Here is a 23,486-nt window from a genome sequence, read left to right as displayed (position 1 = left end):
CCCCCCAGGGGCCCCCCAGGGGCCCCCCAGGGGCCCCCCAGGGGCCCCCCAGGGGCCCCCCAGGGGCCCCCCAGGGGCCCCCCAAGGGCCCCCCAGGGGCCCCCCAGGGGCCCCCCGGGGGGCCCCCAGGGGGCCCCCAGGGGCCCCACGGGGACTCTACAGAGGCCCCACAGGGGGACCGCAGGAGGCGCTCCATTGCTGTTGCTGCTGCTGCTGCTGTTGGTGTTGCTGCAGCTGCTAGTTCAGCTCCTGCAACTGTTGCAGCAGCTACTTTTGCTGCTGCTGCTGCTACTGCCGTTGCTGCTGCTGCTGCTGCAGGGAAGCGACACAGCCGTGCAGCGCAGCCGCCTTGTCTTTTAGGGGCAGCAAAAAGACCGTAGGAGACCTCAAGGCTTGTGTCTCTTTGCTGCAGCAGCAGCAGCAGCAGCAGCAGCAGCAGCAGCAGCACTCGCCTGCAGTGTTTGTCTGGCACGCGTTGATGGGAGCCTGGCGCGGCTGCACACAAGAGCTGCTGCAGCAGGAACAGCTGCCGCAGCTGCTGCCGCTGCTGCAGCAGGACTGCAAGCCCCTTCTGCCCCGCGGTGAGTTGCAGCAGCAGCAGCAGCAGCAGCACTAAATGCAGCAGCGGCAGCCGCTCTGACCACAGCAGCAACAATGCAGCAGCAGCAGCAGTGGCAGTACCAGCGGCTGCAGCAGCAGCACCTGTGTCATCAGCATTAGCAGCAGCAGCAGCAGCAGCAGCAGCAGCAGCAGTAGCAGCAAGGTGCTGCTTTCGCCTGCCTGTGAGGCTTCAGGTCTGCTGCTGCAGGGGGCCCCACCCCCCCACTTGCTGCAGTGGGGGGCCCCCCTAAACTATTTGGACCCTCGGGGGGCCCCCCCCCTCTTTTGCTGCTTCTATGGGGCCCTTGCTGCATGCGGCATCAGTGGCTGCAAGGTGGACGCGCTGTCGCTGCTCGTCATGGCAGCAGCAGGTGCTGCTGCTGCTGCTGCTGCTGCTGCTGCTGCTGCTGCTGCTGCTGGTGGAGCTGGTGCTGCCCTTGAGGACGGGGAGGCGAAGCGCACAGACGACCCTGCTGCTGCAGCCGATGCAGCAGCAGCAACAGCAGCAGCAGCAGCAGCAAATGAGGACGCAGCCGCGACAAGAGCAGCAAATGCAAGAGGCACAGCAGCAGCAGAAGCAGCAGCAGCAGCAGCAGCAAGGCCTGCTGCTCTTAAGCAATTTGGAGGCAGCAGAGCTTTTCACCACTACGTGCATGCACTCACAGATGCAGCAGTTGCTTGCTTTGAGCCCAAACAGCAGCAGCAGCAGCAGCAGCAGAAGCAGCAGCAGCAGCAGCAGCAGCAGCAGCTCTACCAACTCTACCGCGAAGCCCCGCGGCCCCGCCGCGTGCAGTGCCGCCGCAGCAGCAAGAGCTGCTGCTGCTGCTGCAGCTGCGACGAGTGGGCGCCTGCGGCGGCGTCAGCAGCAGCTCCCGCAGCAGCAGCCGCAGAACTCCCGGCAGCAGCAGCAACAGCAGCTGCAGCGGCCCCAGCAGCAGCAGCAGCAGCAGCAGCAGGGGGCGCTCACGCTGCTGCTGCGGAGGCCTGCAGTGTATGTACAGCAGCAATGACCTGCATGGGCTGCTGGGGCCCCTGTGTCTGGCAGCAAAAGCATTTCATAATCAGCAGAACTTCAGATGACCACAAAGCCCCAAATGCAAGCCTGCTGCTGCTGCTGCTGCTGCTGCTGCTGCTGCTGCTGCTGCTGCTGGTGCTGATGGTGCTCGTTGTTGGGTGGATGCTGCTGTTGTTGCTGCTGTTGCTGCTGCTGCTTGGGGGGTGCTGCTACTGCTGCTGCTTGCTTAGATGCTGCTGCTGCTCTTTGGGGTGGTGCTGCTGCTGCTGCTGCTGCTGCTGCTTGCTTAGATGCTGCTGCTGCTGCTGCTGCTGCTGCTTGCTTAGATGCTGCTGCTGCTGCTTGCTTTTAGGTGCTGTTGCTGCTGCTGCTGTTGTTCGTGCCACTGCTTCTCACGCATTTCGTACTGCTGCTGCTGCCGGTGCTGCTGCTGCTGCTGCTGCTGCTTTTTTGCTTCTTCATGACTCCGCTTTTGCTGCTGGCACTGCTGCTGCAGCTGCTGCTTGCAGCTGCAGCAGCAGGTAAGATTCTGAGGGTTTAGGGTTTAGGGTTTAGGGTTTGGAGTGCTGCGCTTCTCCTGTTCAGTGCGAAGAAACCTCTGCTTCTGTTTGCTCTCATATTTGGGCCAACGCGGCGACGGCGCTGTGGGTGGGGCCCTTTGTGCGCTGCGGTGAGGGTTTAGGGTTTAGGGTTTAGGGTTTAGGGTTTAGGGTTTAGGGTTTTGGGGAGTGCACCGTCAGGCTGGAAGCTGAGGGTTTAGGAGGCAAATGGTTTGCTAGCAGGCAGTTCGGCCGGCTCGAAATCTCCCCCAAAACCAAACCCTAAACCCTAAACCCTAAACCCTAAACCCTAAACCCTAAACCCTTGCTGCTCAGACTGGGACATGCTCTCGCTTTGCCAGTGGCACTCTTACCTCCAGTGCGCTGCGAGGGTTTTGAGCGGAGGCCCCATTTATGTTTCGGACTCTCCCCAAGACCTGAAGCGCCACCCCCAGCCCGTAAACCCTAAACCCTAAACCCTAAACCCTAAACCTAAACCCTCGGCCACTCCCTCCGCCCCCCTGCGTCGCCGACAAATCCCTGCGGCTTCATACGAATTAGGGTTTAGGGTTTGGACCGTTTTGCTGCAGCTGCAACTAATTAACCGCCTCTGCGTCGGCCCCTTTGGGGGGCCCCCACACCCCTCGGGGGCCCCCAGGGGGCCCCCAGGGGGCCCCCAAGAGGGGCCCCCTAGGGGCCCCCGGGGCCCCCCTTCCTGGCGGCTGCTGCGGTGTATCTCTGTGGGGCTTCCTATGGAAGACTGTCTTTTCTTAGACCCGCGGAAAACCCCTGTTGGGTAAACCCTAAACCCTAAACCCTAAACCCTAAACCCTAAAGTGGCGTTTTCAGCGTTTGAGCCCGTTTCTGCTTCGTTGAGATAAGGCTGAGAAAGCCCACCGCGTTGCCCTGGGAGCCTGCAGCCTAGGGTCTAGGGTTTAGGGTTTAGGGTTTAGGGTTTAGGGTTTGCGGTTTAGGTACAAGATTTGGAACTTGTGCACTGGAGGGTTTCTCGTGGGGGTCTTTGGGCTGTACGAGGCCCCCGGGGGCTGTACGTACACTGCGCTGCTGCAGCAGCAGCAGCTGCTGCTGCTGCAGCAGCAGAGGGGCCCTTGGGTGCAGCAGCAGCAGCAACCCCCCAAAGATCTTCTTTGCTGCGATATTGAGGACTGGAACGCAGCACCCCTTCACTGCCAGTAAACCCTAAACCCTAAACGCCAAACCCTAAACCCTTTTTGAAACCTTAATCCTAAACCCTAGGCCCTTATGTAATCCACAGGGTCTCGAGCTGGAAGCTGAGCAGTAGGGATAAGGGTTTAAAGTTTGCGAGGATGCGCAGGCACCCCTGGGGTTTAGGGTTTAGGGTTTAGGGTTTAGGGTTTAGGGTTTAGGGTTTAGGGTTTGGTTGCAGGCACCCATGGGTGGTTTCTGTGCACTTTGCCACCTGCCGCCTCTTCGCAATTTGCCCCATTTATATTTTAGAAAGAGAGTGCAGCAGGGGGGCCCCCAAGGGGGGCCCCCAATTGACAAATGGGGCCCTTATTGGGGGCCCCCCAGAAGACAAGGGGGGCCCCCAGGGGGCCCCCTGCAAAGCCCGGGGGGCCCTTGTGGGGTTTAGGGGGCCCCTGGCTGCCCCTGCAGCATTTCTGTTTCCTCCTGGTGTGGCAAGATTTACGGTGGCAGCAGCAGCGGAGCAGCAGCAGCAGCAGCAGCAGCAGCAGCAGCAGCAGCCGCAGCAGCAGCAGCGTCTTTTGCTGCAGCTAGAAGAGCCCGTTGCTGCAGCAGCTTGCTGCGCTGCTGCTGATGGACAAGGGGGCCCCTTGGGGGCCCTAGGAGAAGAAATTGCTGCTGCTGCTGTTCCTCAGCAAGGCACCGTAGGCCAAACCCTAAACCCTAAACCCTAAACCCTAAACCCTGGACCCTAGACGCTGAGCCCCAGAGGAGTCTTCCTGGTTGCAGCCTCACGACTCGCTGCAGCAGAGGGTTTAGGGTTTAGGGTTTAGGGTTTAGGGTTTCTGCATTCAGGGCCTCTTTGCTCAAGTTGTTGCAGCAGGGTGTATTGTCTTTTGGTATGAAGGGCCCCAAGACCCTTGCTGCCTTCTCCTACGCCCGGGGGCCCCCACCCTGGGGGGCCCCTCTGGGGGCCCCCCTGGGGGCCCCCCTGGGGGCCCCCCTGGGGGCCCCCCTGGGGGCCCCCTTGGGGGCCCCATTAAGGGGCCCCCCAAAGCATTATGCCCTTTGTCTCTGTGGGGCCTTGAGGCCTATGCTAGTGTGCAGGCGAACGTGGGGGACCTCTGCAGAGGGCCCCTGGGGGCCCCATCTCGAGGGGCCCCCAGGGGGCCCCCCAACTTAGGGGGGCCCCAGGGGGCCCCCCAAAATGGGGGCCCCCCTCCAAGGGGGGGCCCCCCGGGGGCCCCCGTCTGCAGGAGCAGCGTGCGTTCTGGGCCCCAGAACCTTGAAAGGGGCCCTTTAAAGGGGCCCCCCAACTGCAGCGTACCCTATGAGGCTTTGTGCTGCCTCCGCTGCGGGGGCCCCCTGGGGGCCCCCTCTTTTGCTGTTTTGGGGGCCCCCAAAGCCACAGCAATGAGAGACTGTCCTTATGGGGGGCGGCTGTTTACGCTGGAGGTGGCAGCGGGAGATGTGCTGCTGCTGTTGCTGCTGCTGGTGTGGCTGAGGTGGACTGCTAAAGGGATGGCGACTGCGCCAGGCATGAGCTGAAAGGGGTCAGCTTGGAGACTAGGGTTTAGGGTTTAGGGTTTGGGGTTTAGGGTTTAGAGTTTTGCATTTAGTGTTCAGTGTTCAGCGCTCGTGATTCCCGAAGATCTAAATCAAGCGGTTAACGATTTAGATCTTTGGCTTTGCGTTTTAGGGTTTAGGAATTAGGGTTTAGGGTTTAGGGTTTAGGGATATGAGCTAGGGTTTAGGGTTTGCAACGGGGCGGAAGCCCCTGGCCGGGCAAGGTGACCATGGGTCACCTCGTGGGGGGCTTTGTCGCAATGCTGGAGAATCAGAAACCCTAAACCCTAAAATAGAGTTTAAACATAATTAATTCTCAACTAAAAAACCTTTGGCAGCTCCCAGTGTACGTTTTGGGGCTCCAGGGGTCCCCGGAGACCGCAAGGGTTTAGGGTTTAGGGTTTAGGGTTTAGGGTTGGCGGGGGAGCTGCAGCGTCTCCAGTCCCCCCCAGAGCCACACTGCGCCCTTTAAAGTCAAACTTAGCTTTTGTCTCCAGGGTTTAGGGTTTAGGGTTTAGGGTTTAGGGTTTAGGGTTTCGGGGTGCCCTCATGCTGCACCAATGGCCTGCTGCTGCTGGCCCACGGGGGCCCCGGGGGGCCCCTGAGGGTTTGGGGCCCCAGGGGCCCCCTGGTGACCCTGAGTTCCAAAACCCTCAAACCCTAGAAGATCTTGCTGAGGGGAGGGTTCATTCAGCTCTGGGTGGCGAAAGACCAGCAGCAGCAGCAGCAGCAGCAGCAGCAGCAGCAGCAGCAGCAGCAGCAGGGCGGGTTAGGTATTTTGGGTGTTGGGGGTTTTGCTGGGCGTGGGGGCGGCAGCTTGTCAAGGTGCTGCTGCTGCTGCTGCTGCTGCTGCTGCTGCTGCTGTACGCTGCTACCCGGCAGCTGCTGCTGCTGCGCACCCAAGACTTCGAGCTGCCCCAGTACCCTGAGCAGCAGCAGCAGCAGCAGCAGCAGCAGCAGCAGCAGCAGCAGCAGCAGCAAGTGCTGCACATCCTACCCGAGCCTGTCCCCCATGACTGGCCTCCAGCGCTGCTGCGACCGCCCGCGCCTTTACCTGGCTGCGAGTTCGCTCTAAACCCTAAACCCTAAACCCTAAACCCTAAACGCTAAGCCGTAATCGTTCAGACTTTTACTTGCAAACGCCTTGAATCTGCATATTAAGGTTTAGGGTTTAGGGTTTAGGGTTTAGGGTTTGGCTGCTGCGCAGGGCCGTCCTTGAGGGCTCTCAAACCCTCGCCCCCGCCAGCATCATTGTGGCTGTGAGCGACAGAGATCTGCTGCTGCTGCAGCAGCTGCTGCAGCAGCTGCTGCAGCACACTCCGCAGCAGTTGCTGCAGGAGGTGCTTCTGGCTCCCTACCAGCAGCAGCAGCAGCAGCAGCAGCAGCAGCAGCAGCAGCAATATTACATACTTAAGGACGGGGGCCCCCTGGGGCCACTGCTGCCGCTGCTGCAGCAAACCCCTAAAGTCAGAGTGCTACCTGAGATTCAAAAGAGTCAGACCCTAAACCCTAAACCCTAAACCCTAAACCCTAAACCCTAAATCTTCTGTTACATGGAAAAAATGGCAGAAAGTGCCCGAAAAGGCGCAGCGAGCCTGAGCCGCTGCAGCCTAGGGTTTAGAAATTAGGGTTTAGAAATTAGGGTTTAGGGTTTGCAGTCTTTTGTTTGAATGCAGCTTATGCTGCTGCAGTGTTTGCTGCTGCTCGAGCAGCGGCTGCTGCTGCAGTCGTTGTGCTGCCTCCTGAAGCGCGGGTCTCTCCCCACTGGCTGCAGCCGTTGCTGCTGCTGCTGCAGCAGCAACAGCAGCAGCAGCAGCAAGCCATCATATTTCCTGCAGAGGCAAAGACAATGGGGGCCCTCTGGGGGCCCCCAGGGGGCCCCCGTTGTCACAAGGGTAAGCCCAGAAAGGGTATGGCGGAAGAAGATCCTATGCGCTGCTGCTGCTGCTGCTGCTGCTGCTGCTGCTGCTGCTGCTGCTGCTGCTGCATTTATCTCGGAGCTGCTGTTGCATGCGCCTTGCTGCTGCAGCTGAGCTGAATTGGGCGCTAGACCTGCGCGCCGTAGCTTCCCGAAGTGCAGCACCAACAGCAGCAGCAGCAGCAGGCGCAGCAGAAGGAGCAGCAGCAGCAGCAGCAGCAGCAGCAGTGGCCTCTGCTGCGCTGCCTGGAGCAGCATTTGCTGCAGCAAAAGCCTTGCTGCTTGCTGCTGCTTCCCCAGATCCGCTGCTGCAGCACAGAGCTGGGGTGTCTCTTGAGCTTTCTCTTTTTGCTGCTGCTTGTGGGGTTGCTGTTGCATGCGCCCCCTGCAGCTGTATATACACCTCAGACCCCAGCCCTCCCCGCAGCAGAAGAGTAAACCCTAAACCCTAAACCCTAAACCCTAGAATTTGCCCACCGCAGGCCTTCCTGCGGCTGCTGGGGAGAACGGGCAGTGCCGCTGCGGCTTTCTTCTGTTCCTAGGGTTTAGGGTTTAGGGTTTAGAGCTTGGTTCGAGCGTTTGCTGGCTAGGTTTTAGGGTTTAGGGTTTACGGGCCAGGGTCTAGGGATTTAGGGCTTGCGTTCAAGGGATAGGGTTTAGGGTTTACGGGCTAGGGTTCAAACTTTAGGTGCTAGGGTTTAGGGTTTAGGGTTTAGGGGCTAGGGTTTAGGGTTTAGGCTTTGCGCGGCGCAGGAAGAGGAGCGGCTGCTGCTGCAGAGCAAACTGAGGGTTGCTGAGGCCTGGCTGGGAGACGCTGCAATGCTGCCTTGGTTAGTTTGAGGGTTTAGGGCTTAGGGTTTAGGGTTTAGGGTTTAGGGTTTAGGGTTTAGGGTTTAGGGCCATTTTCTAGGAGCCGCCATGCTGGCTGCTGCTCCCCCCTTGGCTCCTTTTTCTCTTCTGTCTTCGCGGCCCTCAGCCTTAAATATTTATTTATCTTTTTGACAAATAAAAATATTAAATAAATAAATAAATAAATAAATAAATAAATAAATAAATAAATAAATAAATATTTATTTGTTTATTTATTTATTTATTTTTGGGGCATTTTAGGATTGCCTTGGGGGAGCCGAACATCTTTCTGGGGGGCAGCCCAAGTCCCCTGCCCAGCCGCCTAGCAGCAGCAGCAGCAACAGCAGCAGCAGCAGCAGCAGCAGCAGAAGCAGCAGCAGCAGAAGCAGCAGCAGCGAATTCTGCAACAGGACCTGCTGCTGATGCAGCAGCAGCTGCAGAACATACGGCAACAGGCCCAAAAGACCAATCCAAAGCAGCAGCAGCAGCAGCAGAATTTGTGAGAACGTGCAGCAGAAACAAAGCAGCAGCAGCAGCAGCAGCAGCAGCAACAGGACTTGTTCCCGGGCTCCCTGCAGCACCGCTAGAGGACATTATCCCCCTTCTAGGTGAGTGCAGCAGCAAACCCTAAACCCTAAACGAGGGCGTAGGGTGGAGGGGCTTGTTGAGTTCGGAGCTGCGAAGGTTTAGGGTTTAGGGTTTAGGGTTTAGGGTTTAGGGTTTAGGGTTTAGGGTTTGCGATTAGGCAACATTAAGTGGCTCAGAGGGCCCAGATGGCCCCCCCTTTGCCTCTCTTGGAGCGACAGCAAATCGCTGCAGCAAACCCTAACAGTCACGACAGACTGCGCAGCAGATCACGCCTTATTTGCTGCCTTGCTGCTGCAGCAGCAGCAGCAGCAGCTGCAGCAGCAGCAGCTGCAGCAGCAGCAGCAACTTTTGCAGATCCGCGGTGTACATACAGCTAATGTAGATAACTGCCTCAACAGCCAGCTGCTGGCTGTTCCTTGCGACCCTGAAGACCATGATCAGTGGTAAACCCTAAACCCTAAACCCTAAACCCTAAACCCTAAACCCTAGACCGTTGAGCAGCAGCTTGAAGGGCCAAAAAATGGTTTGCTGCAGGTGGACGTACACTGAAAGGCTGCTGCTGCAGCACGCAGCGAGCCAGCGCTGTCTGTCCATACACCTCAAAGGGCTGCTGCTGCTGCTGCTGCCCTGCGACTCGGAGGATGTGTACCAGGTGAGAGCTGCTGCTGCTGCTGCTGCTGCTGCTGCTGCTGCTGCTGCAACTGCAGCCGCTGCAGCAGGAAAGTCACTACGCGCATGAGGGCAGGTTTAAAAAGCCTCAGCCTCAGCAGCTGCTGCTTCTGCTCCTGTTCCAGAAGCAGCTGCTGCTGTTGCCAACGCTGCTGCTGCTGCTGCTGCTGCTGCTGCTGCTGCTGCTGCTGCTGCTGCAGCACTGGCGGTGGCCCCCGTCTGTCTTCCGGAAGTGGGTGCCCTTGGGGTCACCTGAGAAGCTGCAGCAAACATCCTACTCCGTGCTGCAGCAGGAGCAGCAGCAGCTGCAGCGGCTGCTCGAGCTCTCCAGACGCAAAAAGCCCCCCAAATCAAGCTCCAAACCCTAAACCCTAAACCCTAAACCCTAAGCCCTGGGGCAGCCCTCAACTCCGCAGGCTGTCAGTGCAAGCATTGCTTCCTCATCTTCCTCCTCAGCAGCAGCAGCAGCAGCAGCAGCAGCATTAGCAGCATCCGCAGCAGAGAAGCGACGGGGAACTTCCTGCAGCAGAGCTGCAACCTCGGGGGGTAAGGACTCATCATCGTCGCCTTCACCCTGCTGCTGCTGCTGCTGCTGCTGCTGCTGCTGCTGCTGCTGCTGCTGCTGGTCGCTGGTTGAAATTCCACGGGCAATTGGGTCGACGGCCATTAAAGGCAGCAGAGCCTGCAGCAGCAGCAGCAGCAGCAAAAAGGCAGCATCTTCAGCGAAGGGCTTGGCAGTTTCGCAGCAGCCGTAAAGCAGCAGCAGCAGCAGCAGCAGCAGCAGCAGCAGTTGCTGCTGCTGCAGTAGCAGCACCCATATCGACACGAACACCTGAAATGGCAGCAGTAGAAGCTGTTGCTGCAGCAGCAGCAGCAACAGCAGCAGCAACAACAGACTTTTTGGATGTTGCTGAAGAGGTTTGGGATTTCCTTTTCCTGTTCGCTCAGCAGAAGCTTCACGCGGTGTCTCTGCCCACAAACCCTAAACCCTAAACCCTAAACCCTAAACCCTAAACGCTAGGTGCCACACCTCGGGAGCAGCGTTTCGGGTGGCCTGGAGAGCCACCAGCAGAGTGAGTTTGGGTTTAGGGTTTAGGGTTTAGAAGTTCGGCGTTTGGCTAGGTTTTCCGCTAGGGTTTAGGCTAGAACGCGCAGCTGTTTAGGGTTTAGGGTTTAGGGTTTAGGGTTTAGGGCATTAGCAGCAAGGGGAAGGGGCTGCTGAGTGCTGCTGCTTCCTGCTTCTGAGCCAAGGACGGCCCTGCCCAGCCGCCGCGAGGGTCTACGGCTAGGCCTTAGGGCTTAGGGCTTAGGGTTTAGGGTTTAGGGTTTAGGGTTTAGGGTTTAGGGTTTGCCTCTTTGGGGTGGGCGAAGCAGGCGGGGCAGTTCTCATTTATTACTGGCAGCAAATTTGTCTCAGCGAAATTTTGCGTCGAAATTTCCCGCGTGAAAGCCAGCGGCCGAATTACCCGCAGGGCCCCACACGCGGGCCTGTAGTGGCACTGCAGCAGCAGCAGCAGCAGCAGCAGCAGCAGCAGCAGCAGCAGCAGCAGCAGGAGTGGCAGGGGCAGGGGCGGCAGCAGCGGGGGCGCAGCAGCAGCAGCAAATGCGGCGCAGTCAATATATTCGTTTTTCTGAGTGTGTCTCAAGGAGAAGGCACCGCGAAAAACCCTAAACCCTAAACCCTAAACCCTAGAATCGAAACCCCAAACCCTAAACTCTAAACTCTAAAATCTAAACCCCAAACCGTAAACCCTTAACCCTTGACTCTAAAGCCAGAATTCGAAGTCATACACCGTAGACCCTACGCCCTGAGCCGAACTCCCAAAACCCTAAACCCTAAACCCTAAACCCTAAACCCTAAACCCCAAACCCTAAACCCTAGCAAAGTTACCTTCATGGTGTTTAGTTTGCCATTGTTGAAGACAGACATTACGAAAGACTCTGCGAGGTCATCTAAGTGCTGCCCCAGGGCCAGCACGTTATACCCGTGCTGCACGCAAACCCTAAACCCTAAACCCTAAACCCTAAACCCTAAACCCTGAACCCTCGGGCAGGAGCCGACAGGCAGCGGCAAGGAAGACGCAGGATGGAGGCAAATAATGAAAAGAGACAAAAAGAAACAAACACTTCCAGAGCAGCAAATACGCAAGCGAACAGACAGCAGCAGCAGCAGCAACAGCAGCAGCAGCAGCAGCAAGGCTCAGCCGCACTAGCAAGTATGCCAAAGCCTGCAGCAGCAGCACCATCAGCAGCGCGAGCAGCAGCATCGTCACCATATGCAGAAGCAGCACTCATCAGCAGCAGCATTATCTGCAGCAGCAGCAGCATTATCTGCAGCAGCAGCAGCACTATCTGCAGCAGCAGCAGCAGCAGCAGCAGCAGCAGCAAACCTTGCGCATGCAGGAGTACAGCAGCCCCCTGCGCAGTCGGGAGCAGAAGGCGCAAATGGACTGTCTCTTCATGCAGCGCTTGGCCAGCTCCATAATGGGCAGCTGCAGCCGATACCACTCAACCCCTGCGCAGCAGCAGCAGCAGCAGCAGCAGCAGCAGCAGCAGCAGGCAGCAGCGGCAGCAGCAGCAGCAGCGAAGTGTGCAGCAGCCAGGGGGAGCAGCTGCAGGCGCAGCAGGTGAGCGGGGGCTCGAGCAGGTCGGCCGCGGCTCCCTCGCCGAGGGTTCAAGAACTAGGGTTTAGGGTTTAGGGTTTAGGGTTTAGGGTTTACCGAGGCTGCGGAGGTAGGGCCCCAGGGGCGCGGGGTTGAAGCTGGCAGTGAGGGGGTCCACAGTAGCAGCAGCAACGTGGAAGCTTATGGGGGCCCTTTGCTGCAGCTCCAGCAGCAGCAGCAGCAGCGTGAGGCTGTCTTTGCCTCCAGAAAGCCCCACCAAAACCCTATCTCCTTGCTGCAGCATTTTGAATGCATGCAGCGCCTGCCCCACAGACCGCCGCAGCGAACGCGGGATCTGCAGCCCCGCCAGGCCCCTTGCTGCTGCTGCTGCTGGCGCTGCTGCTGCTGCTGCTGCTGCTGCTGCTGCAGGGGCTGCTGCTGGGGCTGCTGCGGCGGCTGGGGCCGCTGCTGCTTCGGCGGCTGCTGCTGCTGGGGCTGCTGCTACGGCTGCTGCGGCTGCTGGGGCTGCTGCTGTTTCAGGTGCTGCTGCTGCTGCTGCGGCTGCTGGGGCTGCTGCTGCTGCTGCTGTTGCTGTTGCTGCTTCTGGGGCTGCTGCCCTTGCTGATGATGATGCTGAGGGTGCGGCAGGGGCCTCTGCTGCTGCTGCTGTTGCTGCAGATGCTGCTGCTGCTTCTGCTGGTGACCTTGAGGGTGCTGCTGGCGCGCTTTCTGCTGCTGCTGCTGCTGCTGCTGCTTTTTGTGACTTCGCCGCTTTTTGCTGCGGTTGCCGCTTCTGTCGCTGGCGCTGTTGCTGCTGCTGCTGCTGTTGCTGCTGCTGTTGCTGCTGCTGCTGTTGCTTTGTGGCCTTCTGTTTGTTTTCCCGCTTCGGCAACTCTGAATACGAGTAGTCCAATCCGTGAGTACTGCCGCTGTTGCTGCTGCTGCTGGTGGTACTGCTGCTGCTGCTGCTGCTGCTGCTGCTGCTGCTGCTGCAAGGAGTCCAGGGGTCACTCAAGGCCATGCACATTTCGATATACTTTTGAAGTGCAGCGCATGCGCTGCAGTGGCTGGGATTCTGGCTGCTGCTGCTGCTGCTGCTGCAGCAAGCGCTGCTGCTGCTGCTGCTGCTGCTGCTGCTGCTGCTGCTGCTGCACTTGCAGACACACTGCTGCGGCTGCTCCGCTGGGTAGCGCCTAACTTCAAAGACAGAGTCAATAGCCCTTAAGACGCTGCCTTCCTGCTGCTGCTCGCTTGGTGCAGCAGCAGCAGCAGCAGCAGCAGCAGCAGGCGCTGCAGCAACCCACCGCACTGCTGCTTCAGCAACAAGCGGCCGCATCTCTTCTTCTCCCTCCCGCTGCAGCAAGGAGACAAGCTGCGTGTCTCCTTCGTGCTGCTGCAGCCTCTGAGTGACCTGAGAAAACGTCTCCAAAACCTGCTGCTGCTGCTGCTGCTGCTGCTGCTGCTGCTGCCGCTGCTGCTGCTGCTGCTGCCAGCTGGCGAGCGACGCCCTGCCGTCTTCGGGAAGAGCAAACCAGAGCATGGAAGCAGCAGTTTGCAGCACCTTCGCGTGGTAGGCTCCCGCTGCTGCTGCTGCTGCTGCTGCTGCTGCTGCTGCTGGGGGCCCCAGCCGCGGCTGCAGCAGCGGCCCCAGCAAGGGGGCCCTGAAGCCCAGCGGAGAAGAAGGCGGCAGCCGCAGCAGCAGCGGCCGATTTGCTGCCTCGCTGCTGAACCTGCGGATGCAGCTGGAAGCAACTTTGTTGGCAAACTGCAGCATTTCAGCCACGGGATCTGCTGCTGCTGCTGCTGCTGCTGCTGCTGTTGCTGCTGTTTGCCCGCGGCGCCTGTGTCTGCTGCTGCTGCTGCTGCTGCTGTAGATTTTGGGGTTGAAGTCGCTCAGCCAGACGCGGTGCTTCTCGTCGGCTGCTCCTTTGCCGCCAGCAGCAGCAGCAGCAGCGCCTGCTGCTGCTGCTGCTGCTGCTGCTGCTGCTGGCTTTGGGGTCCAGTCCCCCGTCTCTGCATCCACAGAGTAAGCTGGCAGCAGCTTGTAGCCGTGTGTTGCAACCCAGAGGACTGCGAGCAGCAGCTGCTGCAGCTGCTGCTGCTGCAGCGCGAGAGAGACGCTGACGCGGACGACCCCGGGGCGCAGCAGCTCCTGCCCCGTCAGCAGCAGCAGCGCCTCAGCAGCAGCAACAGCAGCAGCAGCAAACCCCACACAAAATGCTGTGTAAGGCCCTGCACATAAGCAGCCGCTGCGGCACTGCAGCCCAAACAAGTCGCTGAGCAAACGCACCACGAAGTGCGGATGCAGATAGAGCCCGCCTGCTGCTGCTGCTGCTGCTGCTGCAGTGGGTGCTGCTGCTGCTGCTGCTGCAGTGGGTGCTGCTGCTGCTGCTGCTGCAGGGCGCAGGTCATTTCCGTATTTGATCAGGAAAGAGATGATGCCCACGCGAGGGGCTGCAGTGTTTCCCACAATTTGAATTCTGCAACAGAAACACGCAGCTAGGGTTTAGGGTTTAGGGTTTAGGGTTTAGGGTCTGCAGCTGGCGAGAAGACGCTGAGGGCCAAAGGACGCAAAGAAGCATAAACGCAGGGAGGTGACTAGCAACGCAGCAGCAGCAGCAACAACAGCAGCTGCAGCAAGCGCAGCACAAACAGCAGCAGCAGCAGCAGCAGCAGCAAGAAATTTCAGCACCAGGAAGAAGAACAGCAGCAAGAGCGGAACGACACCACCAGCGAGCAGGCAGCAAGAACAACAGCAGCAGCAGCAGCACGAACAGCAGCAGCAGCACGAACAGCAGCAGCAGCAGCAACAGCAGCAGCAGCCCACCTGGGGTGGGCCCCCCAAACCCTAAGGAGGGCTCTTGCTGCTTGAGCTTCTCTGTCTCGCAGCTGCTGCAGCGGCAGCTGCTGCAGCAGCTGCAGCGCGAGAGCAGCACGGCAAATGGCGGGCAAGTTGGGGCTTCCTCCTTCTTCTCTTTCTTCTGCTCTGTCCATCAAATAGACTGCATGCAAAGACGCACTCAACTCCTGCTGCTGCTGCTGCTGCTGCTGCTGCTGCTGCTGCTGCTGCTGCTGCTGCTGCTGGGTTTGGGGCCACTTCGCGTTCACGAGGTACACGGAGCCGCCCGCCGGGTGGCCAGGCAAGTCCGAGAGCAGCAGCCGCTTCTTTACTAGCAGCAAACCTGAAGCAGCAGCAGCAGCAGCAGCAGCAGCAGCAGCAGCAGCAGTAGCAGCATTGCGCTCAGTACGCGCAGCAGCGGAAAGAGAAATAGGGCAGATGCGCAAGCAGCAGCAACTGCAGCAGCAAACAAAGCAGCAGCAGCCACAGTAAGTTCTGAAGCACAGCAAAACGCAACAGCAACAGCAACAGCAACAGCAGCAGCAGCAGCAGCAGCAGCTCGTGTACCTGCAGACCCTGTGCCTCCCAGGAGTTTATGTGGGGAGAAGAAAACGGCATCTGGAGCAGCAGCAGCAGCAGATACTGCTGCTGCTGCTGCTGCAGGAGATGAGGTGTTGGTGTCTGCTGCAGCAGCAGGACACAGCCAAGGGTGCGAAAACAGCAAGCGTGGGGGGGCCTCCTCCTCCTCTTCTTGCTGCTGCTGCTGCTGCTGCTGCTGCACTTGCTGCTGCAGCGGGTTGAAGTCAATGGGGACGTGTGCTGCTGCTGCTGCAGCATCAACAGCAACGAGGCCCCCATGAGCGTGCACGAGCTTGCACGCAGCAGCTAGAGTAGCAGCAAACGCGGAAGCTTCGCTGCTGCTGCTGCTGCTGCTGTTGCTGCTGCTGCTGCTGCTGCTGCAGCTACCTACAAACCTACGGCTGGCTAACAAAGTTCCCGTGACATTTCCTGCTGCAGAAAGGAGACAGACAGGGACGAGGCAAACCTTTTGCTGCTGCAGACCCAAGGCAGCAAAATATGACTCGAAGCCGCTGTAGCAGCAGGTAGGGCCCTTGCTGCTGCTGCTGCTGCTGCTGCTGCTGCAGCTGCTACTGCTGCTGCTGCAGCTGCTCCAGCCCGCCTGTGCATGCTGCTCCAGTAGCTGCTGCTGCTGCTCGCCTCTGCTGCTGCCGCTGCAAGCTTCGCAGCAGTCTTCCCCGTCTTCGGCCGTCCCTTGCTGCGGCTCTTCCTGCTGCTGCTGCTGCTGTTGCTGCTGCTGCTGCTGCTGCTGCTGCTGCTGGTTATACCGAGAGCAGCAGCGAGAGAGGCGCCGCAGCAGCCGCTTGAGGCCCCACAGGCAAAGGCCTCCTGTTGCAGTATCTAAAGACAGCAGGTGAAATGAGTATGAGACACCTGCTGCTGCTGCTGCTGCTGCAGCTGCTGCTGCTGCTGCTGCTGGGCCTGCTGCATCACGGCCTCCTGTTGATGTGCTGCAGGAGAGGGAGTCTTGCGGCCAGCAGTAGGCCCCCGCTTGAGCTGCTGCTGCTGCTGCTGCTGCTGCTCCAGCTCGGCTCTTCATGCTGCTGCAGTAGCTGCTGCTGCTGCTGCTGCTGTCCTGCCGTGTCTGTACAGCTGAAAACGGCAGCAGCAACGAGTGGTGGCCTGTGGGGTCGCAAAGGAATATGACGTGCACGTGGGGCTTCTGCTGCTGCTGCTGCTGCTGCTGCTGCTGTTGCTGCTGCTGCTGCTGTTCCTCCTGTTGCAGCAGCTGCTGCCTCTGCTCAGTCTGCTGCTGCGGCTCTTCACGCTGCCCAGCTTGGTCCAGTCCCTGGCCCTCCTCTTGTCCCCCCTGCCCCTCTCCCTGCTGCTGCTGCTGCTGCTGCTGCTGCTGCTGCTGCGCTGCAGCAGCAGCTTCTATGTCTGAGATTGCATGCACATACAAGTGCCGCCGCGCATGCAAAGAAGTCTTGAGGCGGCAGCAGCAGCGGCGGCAGCGAAAAGAGCCCCAGCGGTCTTCTTCGAAAACTTCGCTGAAGGCCTGCAAGTAGCTTTTGCTGCTGCTGCTGCTGCTGCTGCTGCTGCTGCTGCTGCTGCTGCTGCTGCTGCTGCTGCTGGGGTTGGCTGCAGCAACAGCAGCAGCGGCGGCAGCGGCCTGCGGGCCGGACAGCAGAGACACAGCCGCCGCCGCAGCAGCTGCAGTCGATGCTGCACCAGCTGCTGCTGCTGCTGCTGCTGCTGCCTGCGTCTCCTCTGCTGCAGCAGCAACCTGCGGGGCCCCCAGCAGCAGCAGCTGCAGCAGCTTTGCTGCTGCAGCAGATGCCCCAGAGCCACAGAAGTAAAGGGCGTCCTCGGGGCCTGCATTGAAGTACTCCTTCGCTATCTGACGCGCCTGAAAACTCCAAACCCTAAACCCTAAACCCTAAACCCTAAGCCCTAAACCCTAGCCGCCAAAGAGCCACTGCTGCCCTCAGGGCCTAGAGTTCCTCCCCGGCGAGCAACTAGGGTTTAGTTGGGACCTTGGCGAGGGGAGCCTACCGCCTGGGGTCTAGAGAGCTTAGGGTTTAGGGTTTAGGGTTTAGGGTTTAGGGTTTAGGGTTTAGGGTTTACCTCGCGGACAAAGTAAGTGGCCTGCCGCCCCAAAGCCGCCTGGTGGCTGTGGGTGTTTGCTGCGAGGGGCAGCACTGAGGTGTATATACACCTTTCCACGCAGCGCAGTGGGCGGCCTGCGCAGCACTAAACCCTAAACCCTAAACCCTAAACCCTAAACCCTAAAACCCTAAACCCTAAACCCTAAACCCTAAAGAAGGGCGAAATGTTGCACAGCGAAGTCAACAAACTGTTCACCAACGCGGGGGTGTTTCCCGCGCCCTGCATAAACCCTAAACCCTAAACCCTAAACCCTAAACCCTAAACCCTAAACCCTAAACCCTAAACCCTAAACCCCCACCCTAAACCCTAAACCCTAAACCCTAAACCCTAAACCCTAAACCCTAAACCCTAAACCCTAAACCCTAGGGCCTGCGGCGTGAACCCCAGACTTGGGTTCTCGTCTGCGGGCTTAAATAGTATTCAGAAATGCAAATTCAGGGGCTGTTGGCAGGCAGCACCAAGCCCTTAACGCTAAACCCTAGACCCTAAACCCTAAACCCTAAACCCTAAACCCTCGTGTACCCGTAGCAGCAAAATCGAAGTACAGCAAAGGCCTGGCCCCAAAGGGCCCAGATATAAACCCTGAATTGCTGCTGCTGCTCCTTCTGCTTCTCCTGCTTCTTCTTCTACTGCCACGCTTGCTGCTGCTTCTGCTGCTGCTCCTGCTGCTGCTGCTGGTGCTGCTGCTGCTGCTGTTGCTGCTGCTGCTGCTGCTGCTTAGACTGCGGCGGCAAGAACCCCCGATTTCATTGCGCCGGAGGAAAGTTAGGGCCTCGCGGACCCTTTGCGACTCTGACGCCATTCCCCCAACTCTAAACCCTAAACCCTAAACCCTAAACCCTAAACCCTAAACCCTAGGCTCCGAGTACTACGGCGTGAGCCAGCAGTTTCGCTCTAAATATCTCAAACCCAAATCCCGATATTGAGAAAAAACAGAAAACATGAAAGAATTTACTAGGGCTTGTGGCTGAGGGTTTAGGGTTTAGGGTTTTGGGTTTCAGGGTTTAGGGTTTAGGACCATTGGCTGCCCCACACTGGGGGCCCCGGGGCCCCCTTGGAGCATAAGGAGCAATGCTGCTCCTCTACACCCTAGGTCCTAAACCCTAAACCCTAAACCCTAAACCCTAAACCCTAACCCTTGCGTTTGAAATTACAATTCGCAGCTCTAGACCCCCAGCAGCAAACCCTAAACCCGAAACCCTAAACCCTAGGCCCTGAGCTTCCGGCCAAGTGACCTTCAGTGGATTCATTGGCGAACTCTGCTGACCACGGGTCTAGTGTTTAGGGTTTAGGGTTTAGGAATTAGGGTTTATTAGGGGGGCCCCGTAAACATAGACAGGGTCACTTTGGGGGCCCCCAGGGGCCCCAGGGGCCCCCAGGAGATGCAAGCAGCACACTGGGGGGTCTTGCAGCAGCAGCAGCATTCCGACGGCGCCGCTTTGGGCTGCGACTTTGCTGCAGCAGCAGCGAGCAGCAGCAACGCTGCATTCTAACGCAGCAGCAGCAGCAGCAGCAGCAGCAGCAGCAGACGCAGGAGCTGCAGAAACACCTGCACCTACAGCCCCAGCAGCAGCAGCAGCAGCAGCAGCAGCAGCATGTGGTGAAACCTCTGCGGGGCTCTCTCTTGAAGCCTCATCAGCAGCAGAAGCAGCAGGAGCAGCAGCTGGAGAACCTGCAGCAGCAGCGGGCGCAGGAGCAGCAGCAGCAGCAGCAGCAGGAGCAGCAGCAGCAGCAACAGGAGCAGCAGCAGCAGCAGCAGCAGGAGCAGCAGCAGCAGCAACGGGAGCAGCAGCAGCTCTGGTTGGTTTGCTGCACTCCGAAGATGTTGAATACCCTGGGAGGCCCCCCCCTCCCTTTTGTGACTTCTTGTGGGTCAAGGCGAAGGGGGGTCGGGGGGGGGCCCCCAAAGAAGGGGCCTTCAGGTTAGGGTTTAGGGTTTAGGGTTTAGGGTTTAGGGTTTAGGGTTTAGGGTTTGGAGGGTTTCTGGGCTAGTGCGGCGGGACTGGTGGGTAGCGAACCGGACGAGGGGTTAGGCCTAAGGCTTACTAGGAGCATTTTTGGTCCATTAGGGTTTAGGGTTTAGGGTTTGGGGTTTGGAAAGCAAGGTTCACGGCTCAGAATTTTGGACCTGCGGTTTAGGGTTTAGGGTTTAGGGTTTAGGGTTTCGGGTTCCATGTAAGGGTTTCGACTTCAGTGCCTAGGGTTCAAAGTTTCGTGTTCAGTGCCTAGCCGAAGAACTCACAAATCAGGGTTTAGGGTTTAGGGTTTAGGGTTTAGGGTTTAGGGTTTAGGGTTTAGGGTTTAGGGTTTAGGGTTTGTGCAGGAGTGGGGCGCTGGGCAAGGGCCCTGGCTACGGCGGCCACGGCGGCTCTGTGCTGCTGCGCTGCAGCAGCACAGTGGGGTGTCTGTACACTGTGCAGCAGCAAATTGCTGCAGCAGCAGGAGGCGACGGGCAGCAAACCAGCAGGGGTTTGCACGCGCCCGACACAATTGTCAAGGTCCCAAACCCTAAACCCTAAACCCTAAACCCTAAACCGTAAACCCTAAACCCTAAACCCTCAACAGTGGACCCGCATGTGTGGTTTCTGGCCTCCGCGCCGCCTGGGGCCTGTCGGCTTAAAGGCTCATGTTTTACTAGGGTTTGGGGTTTAGGGTTTAGGGTTTAGGGTTTAGGGTTTAGGGTTTAGGGTTTGGACTGTGCCTGCAGCTGCCCCCGGGTACGATCGTGCGCAAGAGAATTCTGACGGGGCAGAAGAGCAGCAGCGGCAGAGCTATCAGGGCCTCTGTATTCTGGTAAACCCTAAACCCTAAACCCTAAACCCTAGCGCCTACGCAGGCTGTCGAATGCTGAACCCTCGCGCTGTCTTTATAGAGAGTCTTCAGCCTAGGGCTCTGCAGGGTTTAGGGTTTAAACATCTGCCCGGCGTGAGACTAGGGATTTAGGGTTTAGGGTTTAGGGTTTAGGGTTTAGGGTTTAGGGTTTAGGGTTTAGGGTTTAGGGTTTGGTGCGCCCAGGCAGCAGCTGCTGGAGGAGGGCCAGTCTCTGCTGGTAGCTGCTGGCGGCCGAGGGGGAATAGCGCCGCCAAGTTTGAAGCAGCAGAAAAAGAGGAGGGCTCCAGAGGTCAAACCCTAAACCCTAAACCCTAAACCCTAAACCCTAAACCCTAATCCCTGACGCGTAGGCCGCGTATCTGTTGCTGCTGGTGGCAGCGTGGCGCTTGGGGATTTCCAGAAAACGAAAATGAAGGGTTTAGATCGTTTGGTTGGGATGGGGCTTAGGGTCTAGGGTTTAGGGTTTGGGGTTTGGGCTTTAGGGTTTAGGGTTTAGGGTTTGGGGTTTAGGGTTTAGGCTGGAGAGAAGGTGCACCTCGAACTGGAGCTGCGGCTCGTGAATGACGTGGGGGTTGTGGGGGAAAGCGCAGCAGGAAAAACCTCCCTTGTCTCCGCCTTGACTGAGTACGTCTAGGGTTTAGGGTTTAGGATTTAGGGTTTAGGGTTTAGGGTTTAGGGTTTAGGAGGAGCGAGAGGGTTGCGGCCGACGCAGTGCAACGTATGAAGCAGCACTTTCTTTTCGGATCGCTAGAGCTGCGTCGCGAGAGCTCCGCCCAGGGTTTAGGGTTTAGGGTTTAGGGTTTAGGGTTTAGGGTTTGGAGTGCAGCTACCAGTCCCGAATAGGCCCCGGGGGTTTCCGCACGCGAAGGCCTTTTGTGGCTTCTTTGTTTTGGGCCTCTGGAGAGAAGGCTTTGCTGCTAGACCCTCCTGCGCTTTTCCCGGGAGCCCACAAAGTACAAACCCTAAACCCTAGCAAACCCTAAACCCTAGCAAACCCTAAACCCTAGTAAACCCTAAACCCTAGTAAACCCTAAACCCCAAACCCTAGGCGCTGAGCGCTCGGCAGGACCTGAGGGCACGCACCAGCGATCTGAAGAGAACGAGCTACGGCGGAAGGCTGTCTTTTAGGGATTAGGGTTTAGGGTTTAGGGTTTAGGGTTTAGGGTTTGCGAGGCGCAGGACAAGAGGCTGGGTCTGCGCATTCTGCGGCACTACTACCGATCGCGTGTCTTCTTATATGTAGTCGATCCCACGCAGCAGCAGCAGCAGCAAGACCCCCGGTTGCTGCTGCAGCAGCAGCAGCAGCAGATTGGCTTGCTGCAGTCGCAGCAGCGCCTTCTGCAGCAGCAGCAGCAGCAGCAGCAACTCGAAGACGGCAGCAGCGACACGCGAAGCAGCACCGCGCTGAGTCCATCTTCGCAGCAGCAGGACGGCGAGCAGCAAGAGCAGCAGCACCAAGAGCAGCAGCAGCAGCAGCAGCAGCAAGAGCAGCAACAGCAGCAGCCGCAGCAAGAGCAGCAGCAGCAGCAGCAGCAGCAGCAGCTAGAGGAGAGCCGGCTCCTTCAGGTGTATGGAGAATATTCTCCAGATGTTTTTTGTCAATTTTTGCGGCTGCGAAGAGAACTGAGGATTTATGATAAACACTTTGACAGGAAAAAGGAGCTCGTAAACCCTAAACCCTAAACCCTAAACCCTAAACCCTAAACCCTAAAAAACCCTAGATCATCCAAGTCAGGTCCGCGGGGCTGCTGCCGCGCGTGTTGGCTCCACTGATGCAGGAACTGCTGCTACTGCTGCAGCTACTGCTGCTTCTGCTGCTGCTGCTGCTGCTGCTGCTGCTGTTGCTGCTGCTGCTGCTGCAGGTGGTGGTAACAAAGTGCGACGCGTTGGAGCACCAGCCGCTGCTGGCAGCAGATTCTCTTCACCACCGCATGCAGCACTTCTTCCCCCAGATACCTGTAATAGGTAAACCCTAAACCCTAAACCCTAAACCCTAAACCCTAGACGCTAGACCCTTGCACAGCGCAGCTGCTATTAGTGCTGCTGCTGCTGTTGCTGTTGTGCTGCAGCGGCATCTCCTCGCTTTGGGCTTGGTTGCGCAGCAGTAGCAGCAGAGATTCACAAACTGCTGCTGCTGCAGCAGCAGCAGCAGCAGCAGCAGCAGCAGCTCGAGCCAATAAGAAGGGCAACGGTCAACCTGGAAGAAGACGCTCTTATTTTAAAACCCTAAACCCTAAACCCTTCTCATGGAAGCATATTTAATTCCTTTGACTCCATTTTAGGGTTTAGCTCTTTTTAGGCTGGCTGTCTGTTTCAACCCTAAACCCTAAACCCTAAACCCTCAGCATCGAACAGCCGTATAGACGTAACCAAGATAAATGACGTTCGGTGTTGCAGCTGTTGTTGCCGTTGCTGTTGCTACTGCTGTTGCTGCTGCTGCTGCTGCTGCTGCTGCTGCTGCTGCTGCTGTGCAGCGCAGCAGCAGCGCGCGTTGCTGCGGCCGCAGCAACAAAGCACAGCAGCAGCAGCAGCAGCAGCAGCATTGTTGGCTGCACAGACGCTGTCTTCACTTGTCACACAGAGGCCCCCGAAAGTCCCTTTGGCGGGGAGTTGGGGGCCCCCCTGAGTGCATGCAGGGGGCCCCCTGAGTGCATGCAGGGGGGCCCCCTGAGTGCATGCAGGGGGGCCCCCCTGTCTGCATGCAAGAAGTCCTTGGCCATTCCCCGGGGGGCCCCCGGGGGCCCCCAGTGGGGGCCCCTCCTTGACAAAAGGGGGGGGCCCCCAAGGGTTCGTTCGGCCTAAATAAAATAGACGGCGCACAAACTGTAGTCCTTAAGCGGGGGGCCCCAGCGGGGGGCCCCAGCGGGGGGCCCCCCTAAGAGAAGGGGGGGCCCCCCTAAGAGAGGTAGGGGCCCCCCTAAGAGAAGGGGGGGCCCCCCTATTGGGAGGGGCCCCCTCCTAAGAGAGGGGCCCCCTCCCAAGAGAGGGGGCCCCCGGGGCCCCAACTTGGGGCCCCCCGCCCCTGCGGAGGTCGTGGCCTTTGGCTCACAGCAGCAGCAGCAGCGCAGCAGCAGCAGCAGCAGCAGCAGCAGCAGCAGCAGCAGGGGTTTAGTAAGTGCCTCTGGCGGTGGCGAGGTCGAAGTCTGCTGTGGTTGCGAGGCGTTTGTAGTAGACGGCGTCGATGGCGGGGGTTTTCTGTCGGGAGAGGTCGACTTGGAGAATGACTTCGAAGAGGTTTGCTGCTGCTGCTGCTGCTGCTGCTGCTGCTGCTGCAGTTGTTGCTGCTGCTGCTGCTGGGGCGGGGCGGACCCACGCGCGGAAGGCGCCCTGGATGTCGAGCATCTGGCAGGCGGGGGGGAGGCTGAGTGTGGCGACGACGCTGTCGAGGGGTTCTGCTGCAGCAGCACTTGCTGCTGCTGCTGCTGCAGCAGCAGCAGCAGCAGCAGCAGCAGCGGGGGCCCCAGCAGCAGGGAGCCCGAGGAGGACTTCGTTTCTGGTGGCGAAGACCCGCGGGCTGAAGGGCAGCAGCGCCCTCCAAGTGCACCTCCCAGCCTCCCTAAACTGCACCCCGCTGCTGCTGCTGCTGCTGCTGCTGCTGCTGCTGCTGCTGCTG

General features: G+C 58.8%; 4 protein-coding genes across 4 annotated transcripts; 2 read left to right on the top strand and 2 right to left on the bottom strand.

Moving 5' to 3' along the window:
- Positions 1-478: 478 nt before the first annotated feature.
- Positions 479-8,689, top strand: ENH_00063260 (hypothetical protein, conserved; the record flags this gene model as incomplete). The annotated part of the gene is made up of 13 exons (XM_013582130.1): positions 479-581; positions 795-1,595; positions 2,201-2,285; positions 3,129-3,347; positions 3,563-4,025; positions 4,177-4,434; positions 5,582-5,655; positions 6,095-6,381; positions 6,564-6,782; positions 6,917-7,176; positions 7,559-7,635; positions 7,916-8,262; positions 8,400-8,689. 13 exons carry the CDS (start codon positions 479-481, stop codon positions 8,687-8,689), a joined length of 3,483 nt encoding a protein of 1,160 aa, XP_013437584.1.
- A 607-nt stretch (positions 8,690-9,296) lies between these two features.
- Positions 9,297-13,288, bottom strand: ENH_00063250 (aminotransferase class V domain-containing protein, conserved, putative; the record flags this gene model as incomplete). Its single annotated transcript, XM_013582129.1, has 5 exons — positions 9,297-9,593; positions 9,809-9,880; positions 10,803-10,901; positions 11,302-11,426; positions 11,632-13,288. The coding sequence occupies 5 exons, from the start codon at positions 13,286-13,288 to the stop codon at positions 9,297-9,299; spliced, it is 2,250 nt and encodes a 749-aa protein (XP_013437583.1).
- Positions 13,289-18,112: 4,824 nt separating this feature from the next.
- On the top strand, positions 18,113-22,499 carry ENH_00063240 (GTP-binding protein, putative; the record flags this gene model as incomplete). The annotated part of the gene is made up of 11 exons (XM_013582128.1): positions 18,113-18,134; positions 18,358-18,845; positions 19,011-19,111; positions 19,365-19,539; positions 19,749-19,834; positions 20,057-20,162; positions 20,391-20,497; positions 20,700-20,826; positions 21,053-21,441; positions 21,943-22,064; positions 22,348-22,499. The coding sequence occupies 11 exons, from the start codon at positions 18,113-18,115 to the stop codon at positions 22,497-22,499; spliced, it is 1,875 nt and encodes a 624-aa protein (XP_013437582.1).
- Positions 22,500-22,981: 482 nt separating this feature from the next.
- On the bottom strand, positions 22,982-23,486 carry ENH_00063230 (hypothetical protein, conserved; the record flags this gene model as incomplete). The annotated part of the gene is made up of 1 exon (XM_013582127.1): positions 22,982-23,486. A coding segment is annotated over one exon (505 nt), but the record flags the coding sequence as incomplete, so codon positions are not given.

This window comes from Eimeria necatrix, genomic scaffold (assembly GCF_000499385.1).
Source record: "Eimeria necatrix Houghton genomic scaffold, Enh_scaff566, whole genome shotgun sequence".
Classification (NCBI taxonomy): Eukaryota; Apicomplexa; class Conoidasida; order Eucoccidiorida; family Eimeriidae; genus Eimeria; species Eimeria necatrix.
Note: the sequence above shows the minus strand (reverse complement) of the source record. Positions and strands in the feature narration are given on the sequence as shown.